Source organism: Grampus griseus (assembly GCF_964374135.1).
Source record: "Grampus griseus genome assembly, chromosome: 3".
In the NCBI taxonomy this organism is placed as follows: domain Eukaryota; kingdom Metazoa; phylum Chordata; class Mammalia; order Artiodactyla; family Delphinidae; genus Grampus; species Grampus griseus.
In genome coordinates, this window is record NC_139019.1 from 159,016,035 (window position 1) to 159,029,110 (window position 13,076).

General features: G+C 48.7%; 1 protein-coding gene across 1 annotated transcript in view; it reads right to left on the reverse strand.

Moving 5' to 3' along the window:
* BRD4 (bromodomain containing 4) overlaps positions 1-13,076 on the reverse strand; it is an 81,796-nt gene that overhangs the window by 30,751 nt on the left and 37,969 nt on the right. Inside the window, exon 2 of the mRNA XM_082651112.1 lies at positions 3,313-3,631. Coding sequence (XP_082507238.1) covers positions 3,313-3,597 — 285 coding nt within the window. The 5' untranslated portion in view covers positions 3,598-3,631. The remainder of the gene's footprint in view (positions 1-3,312; positions 3,632-13,076) is intronic.

Consider the following 13,076-nt stretch of genomic DNA (forward strand, 5'->3'; position numbering starts at 1 on the left):
ATAAAATGCAAAATCCTACAGAACCAGCATTCAAGCCCACCCATAACAACTGGATCCCTTGCTTCCTGTCACACTGAAGAACCAAGGAGCAAAAGCCTCTACCTTCAGTTCATCGCACTTCCATTTCTTTTACCTGCAGTCTACCACTAAGGATCCACTAGTATCTGGATACAGTTCAACAACTAACCAGGTTAAGTGCCAGATGAGGAATCAAATGGACTGCCCTCACAATCCTTAGCAAAAACAAAACAAAAAACACCACACAACCCTCCCTGCCCCCTGCCCCCCGACCCCCCACCCGGCAGCAGACCCACTCCTCAAACCTTCAGATCTTACTCTACAAGTGCTAAACAGAAGAAGCCAGACGGCAGGTATAGATGTCCTAAAGCCCTTCAAATCAAACTCTCTTCTACCATCATAACTTTTTCTAAATCTAAACCTACTCTAAAACCAAACGCTTATTTTTAAAATCAACCACAGGAAGAATTTGGGGACAGATCAGGCAGTGCTCAGGTTTCCAGGAGGAAGGACCACAGAGAGCCAGGCAAGAAGAGGGACCTGCATACAGCCAGCCGGCCCCACTGAGAACCACATTCTCTGAAGCTCCCACAATTAGACTCAGGTGAAGTTATCAGAACCAAGTCCAAGGGAAAGCCTGACAGCAGAGGGGCAGGCCTATGCTTTAGCAAGCACCAAGGTCCTGCCCAGGAACAGTGGTGGACAATACTGAAAAGGTGAGCAAGCGGTGTGAGGTTCTGAGTTGCTCTGACAATCATGAGAAAGGAACAGAAGCCACTGGCATACACATAGGGCTGGCGAAGATCACAGCCCTGCCCAGCCGCAAGGGGCGACTGAACCAGACTTTCTACGTTACATTTGCTCTGACCACCTTTCCCAAGAGAACCAAGTCCAAATATATCTGCCCCAGGGAAAATTTAGATTTTATTCCACGGCCAAAGGTCTACTTAGAATGGTGTCAGGTGCTTGAATTGGCCTCAGTGTGTCAAAAGTGGTTCAAGGCCCAACAGGATAGCGGTTGAGGACAAAGTAGGAAGGAGGAGGTGAGACGATGACAAAAGAGGATGGGGGCTGGGAAGACTGAAAGGGAGACAGGGGTTTAGGGGCATGACAATCCAATTGTACATGTGTTCTGAATGAAAGAGGCACAAGCATTCTAATAAGAAGCCCAGCAAGGAACAGGGGCCAAAACACAGGTAAAGATCTGGAAGGCATCAGAAAACAGAAAAAGAATGAACCCTTTTTTGAAGTGGCCCTATTAATATTTCCTGGAGAAGGGGGTGTCCCTGGAAAACTGGGCATTAGTATGACATTGCTCCCAGCCAAACAGCCCTGCCCCACCCCTCAGGGTTAGCCCCTAGCTCTCCCACCTCTCTTCTTCCTACATCAGAGCTGCTGAGGGTGACATCTAGTCACACTGTGGCCCCTGGGGAGCCTGGCCTCCACTTCAGAGAATGACCTCAAACTCCCAAACCCCTTGGCCTAACAGACTACCCACCCGTGTCTGTCCTGCTGGCTGGGATGCTGCCTTCTCAGGATCTCAAGCCCCCCAGTTCCCCTTAGTTTTCACCCTCTCAGCTCTCCTTGCCTCTGCACCCTCTGCATCTTCCTGTAACAAACCAACCCTTCCTCCATCTGGCCCTGCCGCGCTTTCCCTTCAAAGCCAAGTTTCTTGAAATGATGGCTTCACATCCTCACCTTCTTATTCACACCGTCGCGAATCTGGTTTCTACTTCTGCGTCACATCTTCCTAAGGTCACCAATGCCCTCCTAAAGGCCAACAGTAGGGTCAGGTCGGAATCCTCATCTGTTTGACCTCCCTGTAGTCTCTGACGTAGAAACTTGGGGGTCTGCTCTCTGCGGTTGATTCTCCTGGCCTCCCGCCTCCCTCCAGTGCTATAAGAGCTGTGGGCCCCCCTTGGATTCCAACCCCCAGCTCCTTCTCTCCCCATTCTTTGCATTTGCTCTGGGAAGGTCACCTCACCTGTGGACCCTGCAGGGCCCAGCCCATTAGCCCAGCTAGAAACTGGTACAGCAAGCTCTCCCAAGAGACTCCCCGCAGAGACGGGCTCGCTGCCTCTACTCCTGATTGTGGTCAATGATGAGAGTGACCTCTGAAGTGCAGATTTGGTGAGGACCCTTCTTTTGTTCCCATACCCTTTCCTCAGTTGGTTCGTGACCCAGACCTGCAGCTCCCCCTCCTGACTCTCTTCCCCTGAGTGCATATGATGGGTATTCAATGGACAGAGAGTACCGGCCAGCTGTTACAGACATAGCAACTTTCAAGCAAGGAGAAGGTCACACTGGTGTGTCCCTCCTTCTTGAAACCGGACGCCTGGCAGAGGCTGAGGATCCTATACCCATGCAGCTCTAACTCGTAAACCCACGTCTGGGTCAACTGTAACAATCATCTGATTCCAATTCCCTCGCCCAGGTCAGTGTGTGGGATTTGGCAAACAGCAGAGGGCAATTTAAAGACAATTAGTCCTTGATGCTTTGAAGAAAGGAAAAAAATTAACACATTTATCCTGTTTGCTCCCGAGGTTCAGTTAAAGGTACAAGCTGAGTTTCCAGAAACATTTGCTAGGAATGTGGGCAAATGGAAAGCTCTCAAAGGAAAAAGGAGAGGAACAGGGGTACAAAAGAACAAAGGCAAGTGCAGCATGGCCACAACAAGGCGGGCAGGTGTGAGGGGGTGTGCAGAGGCAGCCAGAGGCAAAGCTGCACCCATACTCCCTCTCTCCATCCAGGCCACCTCCATGTACTTGGCTCCCTGGGAGTTATTCTACTACCTTTCCCTGCCCTGTGCTCTGGGTGATGATGACAGCACCAGTACCAGAAGAGGTACTGCAGCAAGACAGTCCCTCTCACAATCTGACCAACCACGTCTGCTGAACCTACTGGGCCAAGCGAGCTGACCACATCTGAGGAGGGAGGGCCCGGACCACCAAGTGACCCCACTTTAGCTCCCCATGGAATTGAAAGGCAAGCTGCAAGCAGCCCTCTACCCGTTTCAACATTTCTACAGAATATTTCCCAGAATGCTAGTATCAAAGAAACCAGTTATTATTTAGGCCAATGAGCACGTTTTCTCTCCTTCCCCACTTCCATTCATCAGGACTGCTGAAACCACTCAGTCAAGGGCCTCGTGCGTGCTGGAGTTCAGAGCTGGACCTCGCGCTTTTCACAATGACTCCAAAGGCATCTCCACCCTCCCGTAAGTCCACCCTCACCAGGAGCAACACAGGAGGAGACCTGAGGACGGCAGCCCCGGACCCTGCCCAAGTTACTCACAGGGAGGTTTAGCTTGACGGCATCCACAGGCTGCTGGAAAGGCCACGCAAACTGGTGTTTCCATAGTGTCTTGAGCACCACTTTGAGCAGATATTGCAGTTGGTTGGTCTGCCTCTTGGGCTTGTTGGGGTTGGAAGTCTCCGGGGGAGGGGGGTTGGTGCTGGCTGTGTTGGCTTGCTGGGGTTGGGCCTGGGCCTGCGTTGTAGACATTTGGGTAGTTTCTAGTCCATCCCCCATTACTGGCAGATTTCTCAATCTCGTCCCAGGGCCGCTCTCCGCAGACATGCTACTGATCCCATCACATTCTTCACTGGGCACTCTACAAGGGAAGAGAAAAGCTACCATCAGAGACCAGGCAGCAGATGGGTGCCACTCACAATGACACACCCCCCAGGGCTGTGGCCTCCAAAGGCTGAGCTCCTCTGGTGAAGACTGATCAGGTTGGCTGGGGAGACACTCCATGCACTGACTAAAAGGGCCCCAGTGAGTGTGCTCCTCAAAGATTCATCATCCAGTAGGGAAGAGAGATCAGGTACCAACTCCGAGGGCTGGGACATGGAGTCTAGAGTCAACCAGGAGCTGGAAGGGTCTGTGGGAGCTATGGAGTTCACAGGGAAGTGGGTACAATATGCGACAAACCAAGTTTTCACATCTGAGAGCTTTCACGGGACACTGTGTATGAGAGAGGATGATTTGCAAGCCCCAAATCATGTCGTTTTCATTAAAATTCTTATTTGTATTTGTGGTTCATGAAGCATCTAGCCAAGTGAGTAATTCCACTTGGTGAGTGGGGGCCAGGCAGGACGGAGCAGGAAGGCCAGGCTGCCCACTCCTGACTAGCCCACGCAGTCCACTGCTGAGTGCTCACGCTTATGAAGAACGTTTTCTTGGTAACTTAAATAATATGTTTGCTGATTACAGAAATACCACAAGGTAACTGTGGTAATATAAAAATGAATCCATACTTGACCTACTGTTCTATTAACCAGCTTTTCAAAGCTTATTTATAAAGGTGTAGAGGGGCACCTCCTGTGATCTGCTAGGGGCTTGGGGGTGGCACATGAGCGTCCCCCCTCCATCAGTGCCTTATTAGCACTCTGTCCTGTGCACTGCCCTCAACACCACCTGCTTCAAGACACACCATGAGCATCACTGCAAGGGCGACTTTGTGCACCTGTCCAGTTATTCTAACAGGACAACCACAGGGCAGTGGGTTCATGTTTTTAATGTCAAACTGTCCCTCAGAAACACACTAACCCAGTGGTCCCCAAGCTTTTTGGCACCAGGGACTGGTTTCGTGGAAGACAATTTTTCCACGGAAGGCGGGGTGGGGGTGGGGGCTGGGGATATGGTTCAGGTGGTAATGTGAGAGATGGGGAGAAACAGATGAAGCTTCACTTGCTGGCCCGCCGCTCACCTCTTGCTGTGCAACCCGGTTCCTAACAGCCCGCGGACTGATGCTGGGGGTTGGGGACCCCTGCACTAACTCACCCCTTACTCAGAATGTCGAGTTTCTTCACTCTATTAATGAGAAGAAACATCTGCTCAAAAGTACTGATCATCTGCACTTTTTGTGCACTATTTTTCCGACACCTTTCTGAGGGCAAGAAAAAGGAATGATCAGTCCCTGCAGGAAGAAAGGCTGAAAATAAGCTAGGAGCTGCCTGCATGTAATGAGCAACTCCAGTAATAAACCTAGGAGTTCAGTGAGGGTAAGAAAACCTCTGTGGCTGACGAAGTCAGGCAAGGGCTTAGGAAAGAGGGAAGATTTTTAGGACCACAGGAGCTGGTAGGCAGAGGGCACAAGAAAAAACACAGCAAGCTGGCTGTCTCTGTCACAGCTTTCTTTCTGGAACACACTTAGCACATACTAGGCACTCTAGTTGCTGATGAATTACTTTATAATTCAGTCCAAGTGTAATTTGAAACAAGGTTCTCACAGTGGTTTCTGTAAATGCAGTTCCAGCAAATTACCGAATTTTAAAGCACAAGGGAGAACTTGCTATGTAAAAGCAACTCAGTGGTGAGTTCATCACGGGGGGCTGTGGAGAGCTGGACCTCTTGGCCCGAGGCCTGACAAAACTGACATGGCCAAGGAGATCGCTTTCCTTCCAGGGTGCTCTGGTTGATTACAGGTCTAGCTATCAAATGGCCAGAGAACACACATGAAGAGAGTGCTGCCCCAAGGAAAACGCTGCCGCAGGGCGGGAACCTGTGCAGGTGCAGCCCATGGCCACTGCATGCAAAAGACTCTGGATCTTAGCAATTGTCCAGTGCTGGAGGAAGGGCGTGTTACAGCAGTGTGAGTTAGGTGTCTAGATGTGGTCTTCCATCTGATGCTAAACTTAACTATTTAATGATGTCCAACTGCTTTCAAGATGCCAGCAAGAATTTAGAGTTTACGCCCTCCCAGGTAACTCCCAAGACCCAAGAGGGAAGGGACAGCTCCTATGACAACTTCTAAGTTTCTACACGGAGAACACCAGCCCAGGAAGAACACTTACAGGAAGGAGGGTTTGTAGGTGCAAAGCCGATCCCTGGTACCTCTCTTGCACACACGGTGCTAGAGATGGGGAAGGGACACCCAAAGCTAAAACCAAATGGGCATCTGGCATAAGAATGTGATGGGGACTGGAGGTGGGGACTGGAGGTGGAGACTGGCTGGCCAGCAGCCTGTGAAAGCATCCCTGAAGCCAAGAGAGCAGTGTGCTAGGAGTTCAGGACCACGAAGGGACATTTCCCGAAGCAACTTAATTTGATGATGGGTTGATGAAACTTTGCAATAGCACAACAACCTCGAAGGAGCACTGTGGACTACAATAGTTTCCAAAGGCAGACATGACTGGATAGGCCTGCTTCAGGCTCTGGGGATACAAGGCACTTTCCTTTTCCCATCAGGGGTACTTCTGGTACAAGTATGGCCAGAACTAAGCACCATGTGGTCCTGGGAAGAAGTGTCATGCAATGAATCAAGGTGGGACAGAGGGGATGGAGGTGCTACTGGTGGAAGGGAGGTACATGAAGTGCACCTGGCTGGGAGCTTGGAAAGGACAGGGTGGATCCTGGAGCCCTGACTTGAGTAAACATACCCCAAAGAAAGCAGGATGAGGCCACATACAGATCCAGGGAGAGGGAGCATCCAAAGGCTGGGATAAGGTGTAGAATCATCAGAAAGGGCTTGCTCAGAGAAGAGAACAGAGGGAAGAGAGAACAAGGGGCTAGGCTGAATCACTCGACACTGAGTGTAATGTGGGAGGAAGGGAGGAATCTGGCTGAGAGCATGTCACTGCTGACCTAAGGCAGGATGTGAGGGTAGCCTAAGGAGGCGACAGAAGGAGGCAGTACCTGGAAGCTGCGTTTGGCTGTGCATGGAGCTTTGCAGACAAAAAGCATGCCTTCATTCCTAAAGTGACTGGGCAAGGAAAAGAGAAAAGATTTCTCCAAGTTATGAGGTTTAGTTGATAAAGAGTGGGACCTCAATCTCAGAGAAGCAGTGTCTATAGCCACCTGCAGAGTGACATGCTAGGGCTCAGGTGGGGCCATAGGAGGGTTCACAGAACCATGTCCCTGAAGCCACCAGGGAAGCACAGACTGCCTTTAGGTAGATGGCATTTAATTACTTACTCCCCTCTTTTCATTTCCTTTTATTCTCCTTCCAGCATTGACAAGGAAAGTCCCTGTTTGTGCCAGTGTGAAAGGTTGTGCTCAGAGGTGTCAACAGACGATACTATTATTTGGATGGAATTTAACATCACTGTTTTGTTCTCGTGGTTTTGTTTTGTTTTTTTTTTTTGCGGTACGCGGGCCTCTCACTGTTGTGGCCTCTCCCGCTGCGGAGCACAGGCTCCAGACACGCAGGCCCAGTGGCCATGGCTCACGGGCCCAGACACTCCACGGCATGTGGGATCCTCCCGGACCGGGGCACGAACCCGTGTCCCCTGCATCGGCAGGCGGACTCTCAACCACTGCGCCACCCAGGAAGCCCTGTTCTCGTGGTTTTTAATTTTACTGATATCCATGTGTGGCTCCTGATTTAGCTTCCTTTCAAAATAAAGGTACTATAAACAAAACAGTAAACTCATTTAAAAAAAAAAGAAAAAAACCCCCACAGATAAGGATGCAAGTATCAAGACAGGGAAGGACAAGGATAAAGTGGGAGTGGTGAGGGCAGCCTGGCCTGTGGCCTCACTCTTGTGACCCTCTCCAGAGGAGAGCCAGCCAAGACTTACTGCAGATTCCAGGTGGGGAAGCCAGTGGGCTAGAAGAATTTGTAGAAAACTGCTGGAAGGAGGGAGGACGGAGAGGCATCCACAAGATGGCAGAGACTTTGGAGCTCTCCCTCGCAAACCCTCCGTAGGTAAGTGGATGGGGACGATAATTTATTGGGCAACAACAGAAACTGGGGTTTGGGGCTAGTAAGACAGAAGGGGGAGACGGTGGCCACAAATCAGATACAGAAAGATACAGGATATGCTGAGTGCTTGGACACAAGTATTGACAGAGGGGCAGCACCACAGAGAAGGAAATATGTCACTGGGGTTTAAGGACACCTGGAGTCGTTTGGGAGAGGGGTTTTCATGCAGCAGGATCAACATGTCCAAAGGAGCAAAAGGGGATGAATGTAACTCTGGCTCCATCAGGAAGGGAGTCTTGGATGTGCTGGAGAAGCAAGCATGGGAGGGAGGGTGGCATTAAGTGAGGATCTCATTAAGTGAGGATCAAGAATGATGTGCAGTTTGGTTTCCACTACTAGAGGTCTCCTAGAAAGCAGCTCAGGAATTACACAGCCAAGCATGTGCCAGGTGAGCTATGGCACACAAAGGACAGGAGCAGCCCCACCCTGAAGGAGACGCTCTGGCCCTAGGACAGTGGAGCTCTGTCAGCCACAAGGACGCAGGTTGCTGGGGGGAGGGAGGGGAGCGAGACAAGCCCATCCCACCAGGAGGAAGCAGCCCCATAAACTTCCTATTAAGTAATGACATTCTGGAACCCTTCAAGCAGTGTCCCCGAGGCAAGCTGAAATCAAGGTAAATGACTTCTGGAGCTTCCGGGCTGGGCTGTGCCTGTTCTCTCTCCAAATGGACTCTCAGCAAAGCCAAAGGATGGAGGACTCTGGACACAATCACTTTCCTTCACCTTCAAGCCAGGCCCACATGGGCCCTTGAGCCAAGGAAGCTGAATTTTCTGCTCAGAAAATGAACAGACCTTTTTCTACAGAAAGTCTGACCCTTTAACTTTGTCTTATCTCTGCTTTAAATCACTACCTCTACCACAGAGGCTAAAACACCCTTTTTAGCCTGCCAGCTCACATCTGACAGTGACATTTAAATCCTCACAACTCTGAGATTGCTTCTAGCCTCATCCTCACTTTAAAGATAAGGAAACCAGGGCACAGAGAAGTAACTTACCCAGGAAGTGGAAAGATAGGCCACTTCTATTATGGGCTGCTGTGGCCCATAATTTGACATGATTCCTGGGAAGTTTCAGTTGAGCTTTGAGAAATCCCCATTTGTGAGCTGAACATGCACCCCCAGGAGCGTCCAATGCAAACATCCAGGATGGGCTGGCCCATCTTAAGTAACATGAAAAACTAAGCACAAGACCCACATACTTGTAACAACTGAGGTCAATTTATAAGGAAAAAAATTGCTGGAGGTTGCCAGCTCAAATGAGAAGGCATGATAACGTGGTTTTGACAGATGAGATGGGATCCATAAATATATCAGTTTGTCTTACGATGCTCTGAGGACAACCAATTACAGGTGACACCCATGGCCCCGATGTGAGGGATCATGAAATACGAAAACTGAGCCATGGGGATAATCATGGGATGCTTTGGACTTCTGTTCTGTACCCACTTGGGGCCCAGGCAGGACTCGCACCTCAAGAAACCACACCCAGACAGTCTGTAGCTTGCAGCTCAGCCCTCCTAGGACTGTGGGCAAGTAAACTCCTTGGGAAACTTTAAGAAGCCATTCATGCATATTGCAGCAAAACACCAGAATCTCTACTCTGTTGTGGGCCAAGAAAGAGAGGCACTGGTGAGCAGCGCTATGTGAAAGCCACACAGGACGACTCTTCTAAGGCACAGATCCAACTGGGTTGACACCTTGGGTAAATTCTTCCCACAGTGGTCGCCTCTACCCTGCACTGTCCCAGCCCCTGACATCAACACTCCGAACAACATGGTGGCCACAATGGGCACCTTCTCTGTCACCTTCATGCCTTTCATTTGCTGTACCTGGTGCTTCCCTGATCTCTGTCTAGTGACTCTGATGGTCAGCCCCCCACACACACACCTGGGAGCCCAAGGGCAGGGCCATCTTTACTTTTCTCTTGTCCTTTCAGTACACAGCAAGTACTCAGTGAACAACTCAGGGGCTACAGTGACCACACACGATTGTCACCCTGGGGCTTCCAGCTCAATTTCAAAGCTCTGGAAAAGGAAATCAGCTCACAGTCTCACACGGAAAATTGCTCAGCCAATGCATCTCATCAGAGCTACATGCCAGGCTTAGGGACTCTGCAGTCGACATGATGTTCTTTGAGTGATTAAGCAATACCTGGGTGAGTATTGTGAAAAAGAATGGCAGGGTTGCTGTGGCCATGGACAGAGAGGGTGTGCACTCCTGTGGTGGGTAAGGTAGAGAGGGACAAGGCTTGTGATGGACAGGGGAAGGCACAACTGATGCAATAACACAGGCACAGGTCTGTAAGCAGGAGAGATACCAGTGCATATGAAGAGCTTAAAGGAGGACAGGCAGGATGGGACAGTGCAAGGGCCATGTGACCATGTTGGGCTTTTGTTCTTCACAAGTCCCAGACTGTGGGGTAGGGAATAGTAAGTTCATCCTCAACTATACCTGCACACAGCAGCACGCTGTTTACAGGTGCAAAAGATGGGATGCATGGGGACAGAGTTAATCAATGAGGGTGCACGCAGGGTGCTCTCTGTGTGCTCTCAGTCCTACAGGAAATGAATGGCTCTCAGCACCATGGCTCAATGGGGAAAGGAGGCTGAAAACTCAAACTTATAAATCTATCTGCAGATATGGAGGAATTAATTGGATTCTCACGACAAAGTATACCGTCTTCAAAAGTTTTACATCTGAAAGATCCAAATATGCTTTTCCCTCTCTGTTTTCACACTGATCTGTGGTCGAGGTGGGAGCCAGCAGGTACTGTGTTGAGATAGTTGAACGTCAAGGGACAGGAAGAGAATTTCACCTATTGTTTCCAACCCAAAGAAGGCTGCATGACCCAACTGTGTGTCTAATTTCTGGATCTACTCCAAACAGGTATCTTACAACATATTCCCAGTTTACAGGAATAAGAAGAAAAAGATGAAGAGACATTAGATGGTCAGTGTCCTGGTTCCCAAACTGAGTGTTGAAGGACCACAGGGTGTTACAGTAACTCAGAGAGGCACTGTGGGAACCAGCAGCACAAGGTAATTCATAATGTTAGACTGCACCATATTCCTTTCGACAGTATCATATCTTACAAAGCCTGAATTTAGGTTGCTGTGATAAAAAGCAAATAGTTGGCCCTTGGTGTCTGCAGATTCAACCAACAGCAGATCAAAAATATTTGGGGGGAAACATTCTAGAAAGTTCCAAAAAGCAAAACTTGAATTTGCTGTGCACTGGCAACTATTTACAAAGAGTTTACACAGTGTTTACAATTATTTATATAGTGCTTACATTGTATTAGGTATAAGTAACCTAGAGATGATTTAAAGTACAGGACAGAGGACATGCAAACACTATGCCATTTAAAAAAAATTTTTTTTACTGGAGTATAGCTGATTTACAATGTTGTGTTAGTTTCTGCTGTACAGCAAAGTGAATCAGTTATACGTATACATACATCCACTCTTTTTTAAGATTCTTTTCCCATATAGGCCATTACAGAGTACTGAGTAGAATTCCCTGTGCTATACAGTAGGTCCTTATTAGCTATCTATATTATACATAGTAGTGTGTATATGTCAATCCCAATCTCCCAATTTATCCCTCCCCTCCCCTTTCGCCACTGGTAACCGTAAGTTTGTTTTCTACACCTGTGACTCTTTCTGTTTTGTAAGTTCATTTGTATCATTTTTTTAGATTCCACATATAAGCAACATGTGTCTTTCTCTGTCTGACTTACTTCACTTAATATAAATCTCTAGGTCCATCCATGTTGCTGCAATATAAGGGACTTGAGAACCTGCGGATTTGGGTGCCTAGCAGTGTGTGTCTGTTATGTGTGTCCTAGAATGAATCCCCCACTGATACCAAGGGACAACTGTACCATGTAAAAACTAACGTGGGATAGGAAATGTGGATGGCAGGTGTCTAAGGTTCTGGTTCTAAGGTTTGAGGAGTTGTGCGGTACCCAACAGGCACACACATTCCATAAGGAACTGGCTGTAGTAATCCAAGAATATCATATTTTTCCCTTCAATTTATGTGCCCTCCCCTCCAAAACAGCTATACCATTGTTGGGACATTAGTATTTATTCAGTTGTTTGTATCTAACTACCTAATAAACAAAATTGTTAGGTATTTCCTTTGGCCTAAGATCATGATGAAAAAATTGAGATGCTAATGATGCTGTGAACCAAGAAAGTTTGGGAACCTCTGGGTGCGCTAATGAAAATAAAAATGTCAGTTCTTTTCCTATGTTTATAGACCCCTGATTAAGCACTCCTGCTTTCAAGGATATTGTTTGCTATCATTCCAACTCATCTAAGGACAGATAGTATTTAGCAGCCAACACAATTGCAATGTTTTTCAAATTTCAACAGAAACACTTTCTTTCCTGGAGATTAGGAGGCGAGACAGACATGGGGTAGGCTTGGGTCTAGGCTTCTGAAAGCAAGCAACAGAGGAAAAGAGAAAGGCTGATTCCTGGAGATTCAGTTCCAGTTCTGTCCATTGTGAGAGGCTGACAGTTACACTCTGTACTTGTAGTTCCACCTTAACTCCTGGTGTCCCAGAGGGCCCACAAAGCCCAGTGACCCCACCTTGACTCTGTCCTGTCCATTCACTCACCTCCATCCTAAAGTGATACAGCACGCCGGGAGCAAGATGCAAGGGAAGGCAGGAACAGTGCAGATTAACTGGAAAGCTTCATGAACTCTCCCATGAAATACAGTGACCATACTCAGCAGAGCTTTATGCGAGCTACCAACACACACATCTCTGCTAGGGCCTAGATAAGCTCGCCAGTAGGTAACTGCTGCTTCCTGGGCTGACGTGCTGTACTGAACACTTATTTAATCCTCACAGCAAGCCTACATGGGAGGTGGTGGCCTCATCACCTTCATCTTCATCCTCCTGGCAACAAAGAAACAGAGTGGGTGGTGGTCTGGTCAGCAGAAGGTCACCTAGGGCTGTCTGTCTCTTGAGTGCTCTGCTCCACAGCTGCCTCTGCTCACCAAGCCCAGGGGCAAAGGCCTAGCCAACTGCTGGGCCCAGAGGGTCTGTTGTTTGGCTGAGGGCACCCCACATCCATGTCCTGGCATGTATTAATCAACAGACTTTCCCTTTCTGCAGAAGCAGCGGAATGTCACATGACCCTCAAGCAAGTTCCAAAGAATTTCACCCCCGCAAACAAATCAAAGTCAAGATAATTCTCGCAGCACCTGGCTATCTGTGAATTGGCCCACACCATGGGTGAAATCAGCGGTACACTTCCCTACTGATGCCATGGAGGGGAGGTGGTCAAGGAGTAGAGACCAAATTATTTATGCTTCCCAAGCAGTAAATGGTCAGAGT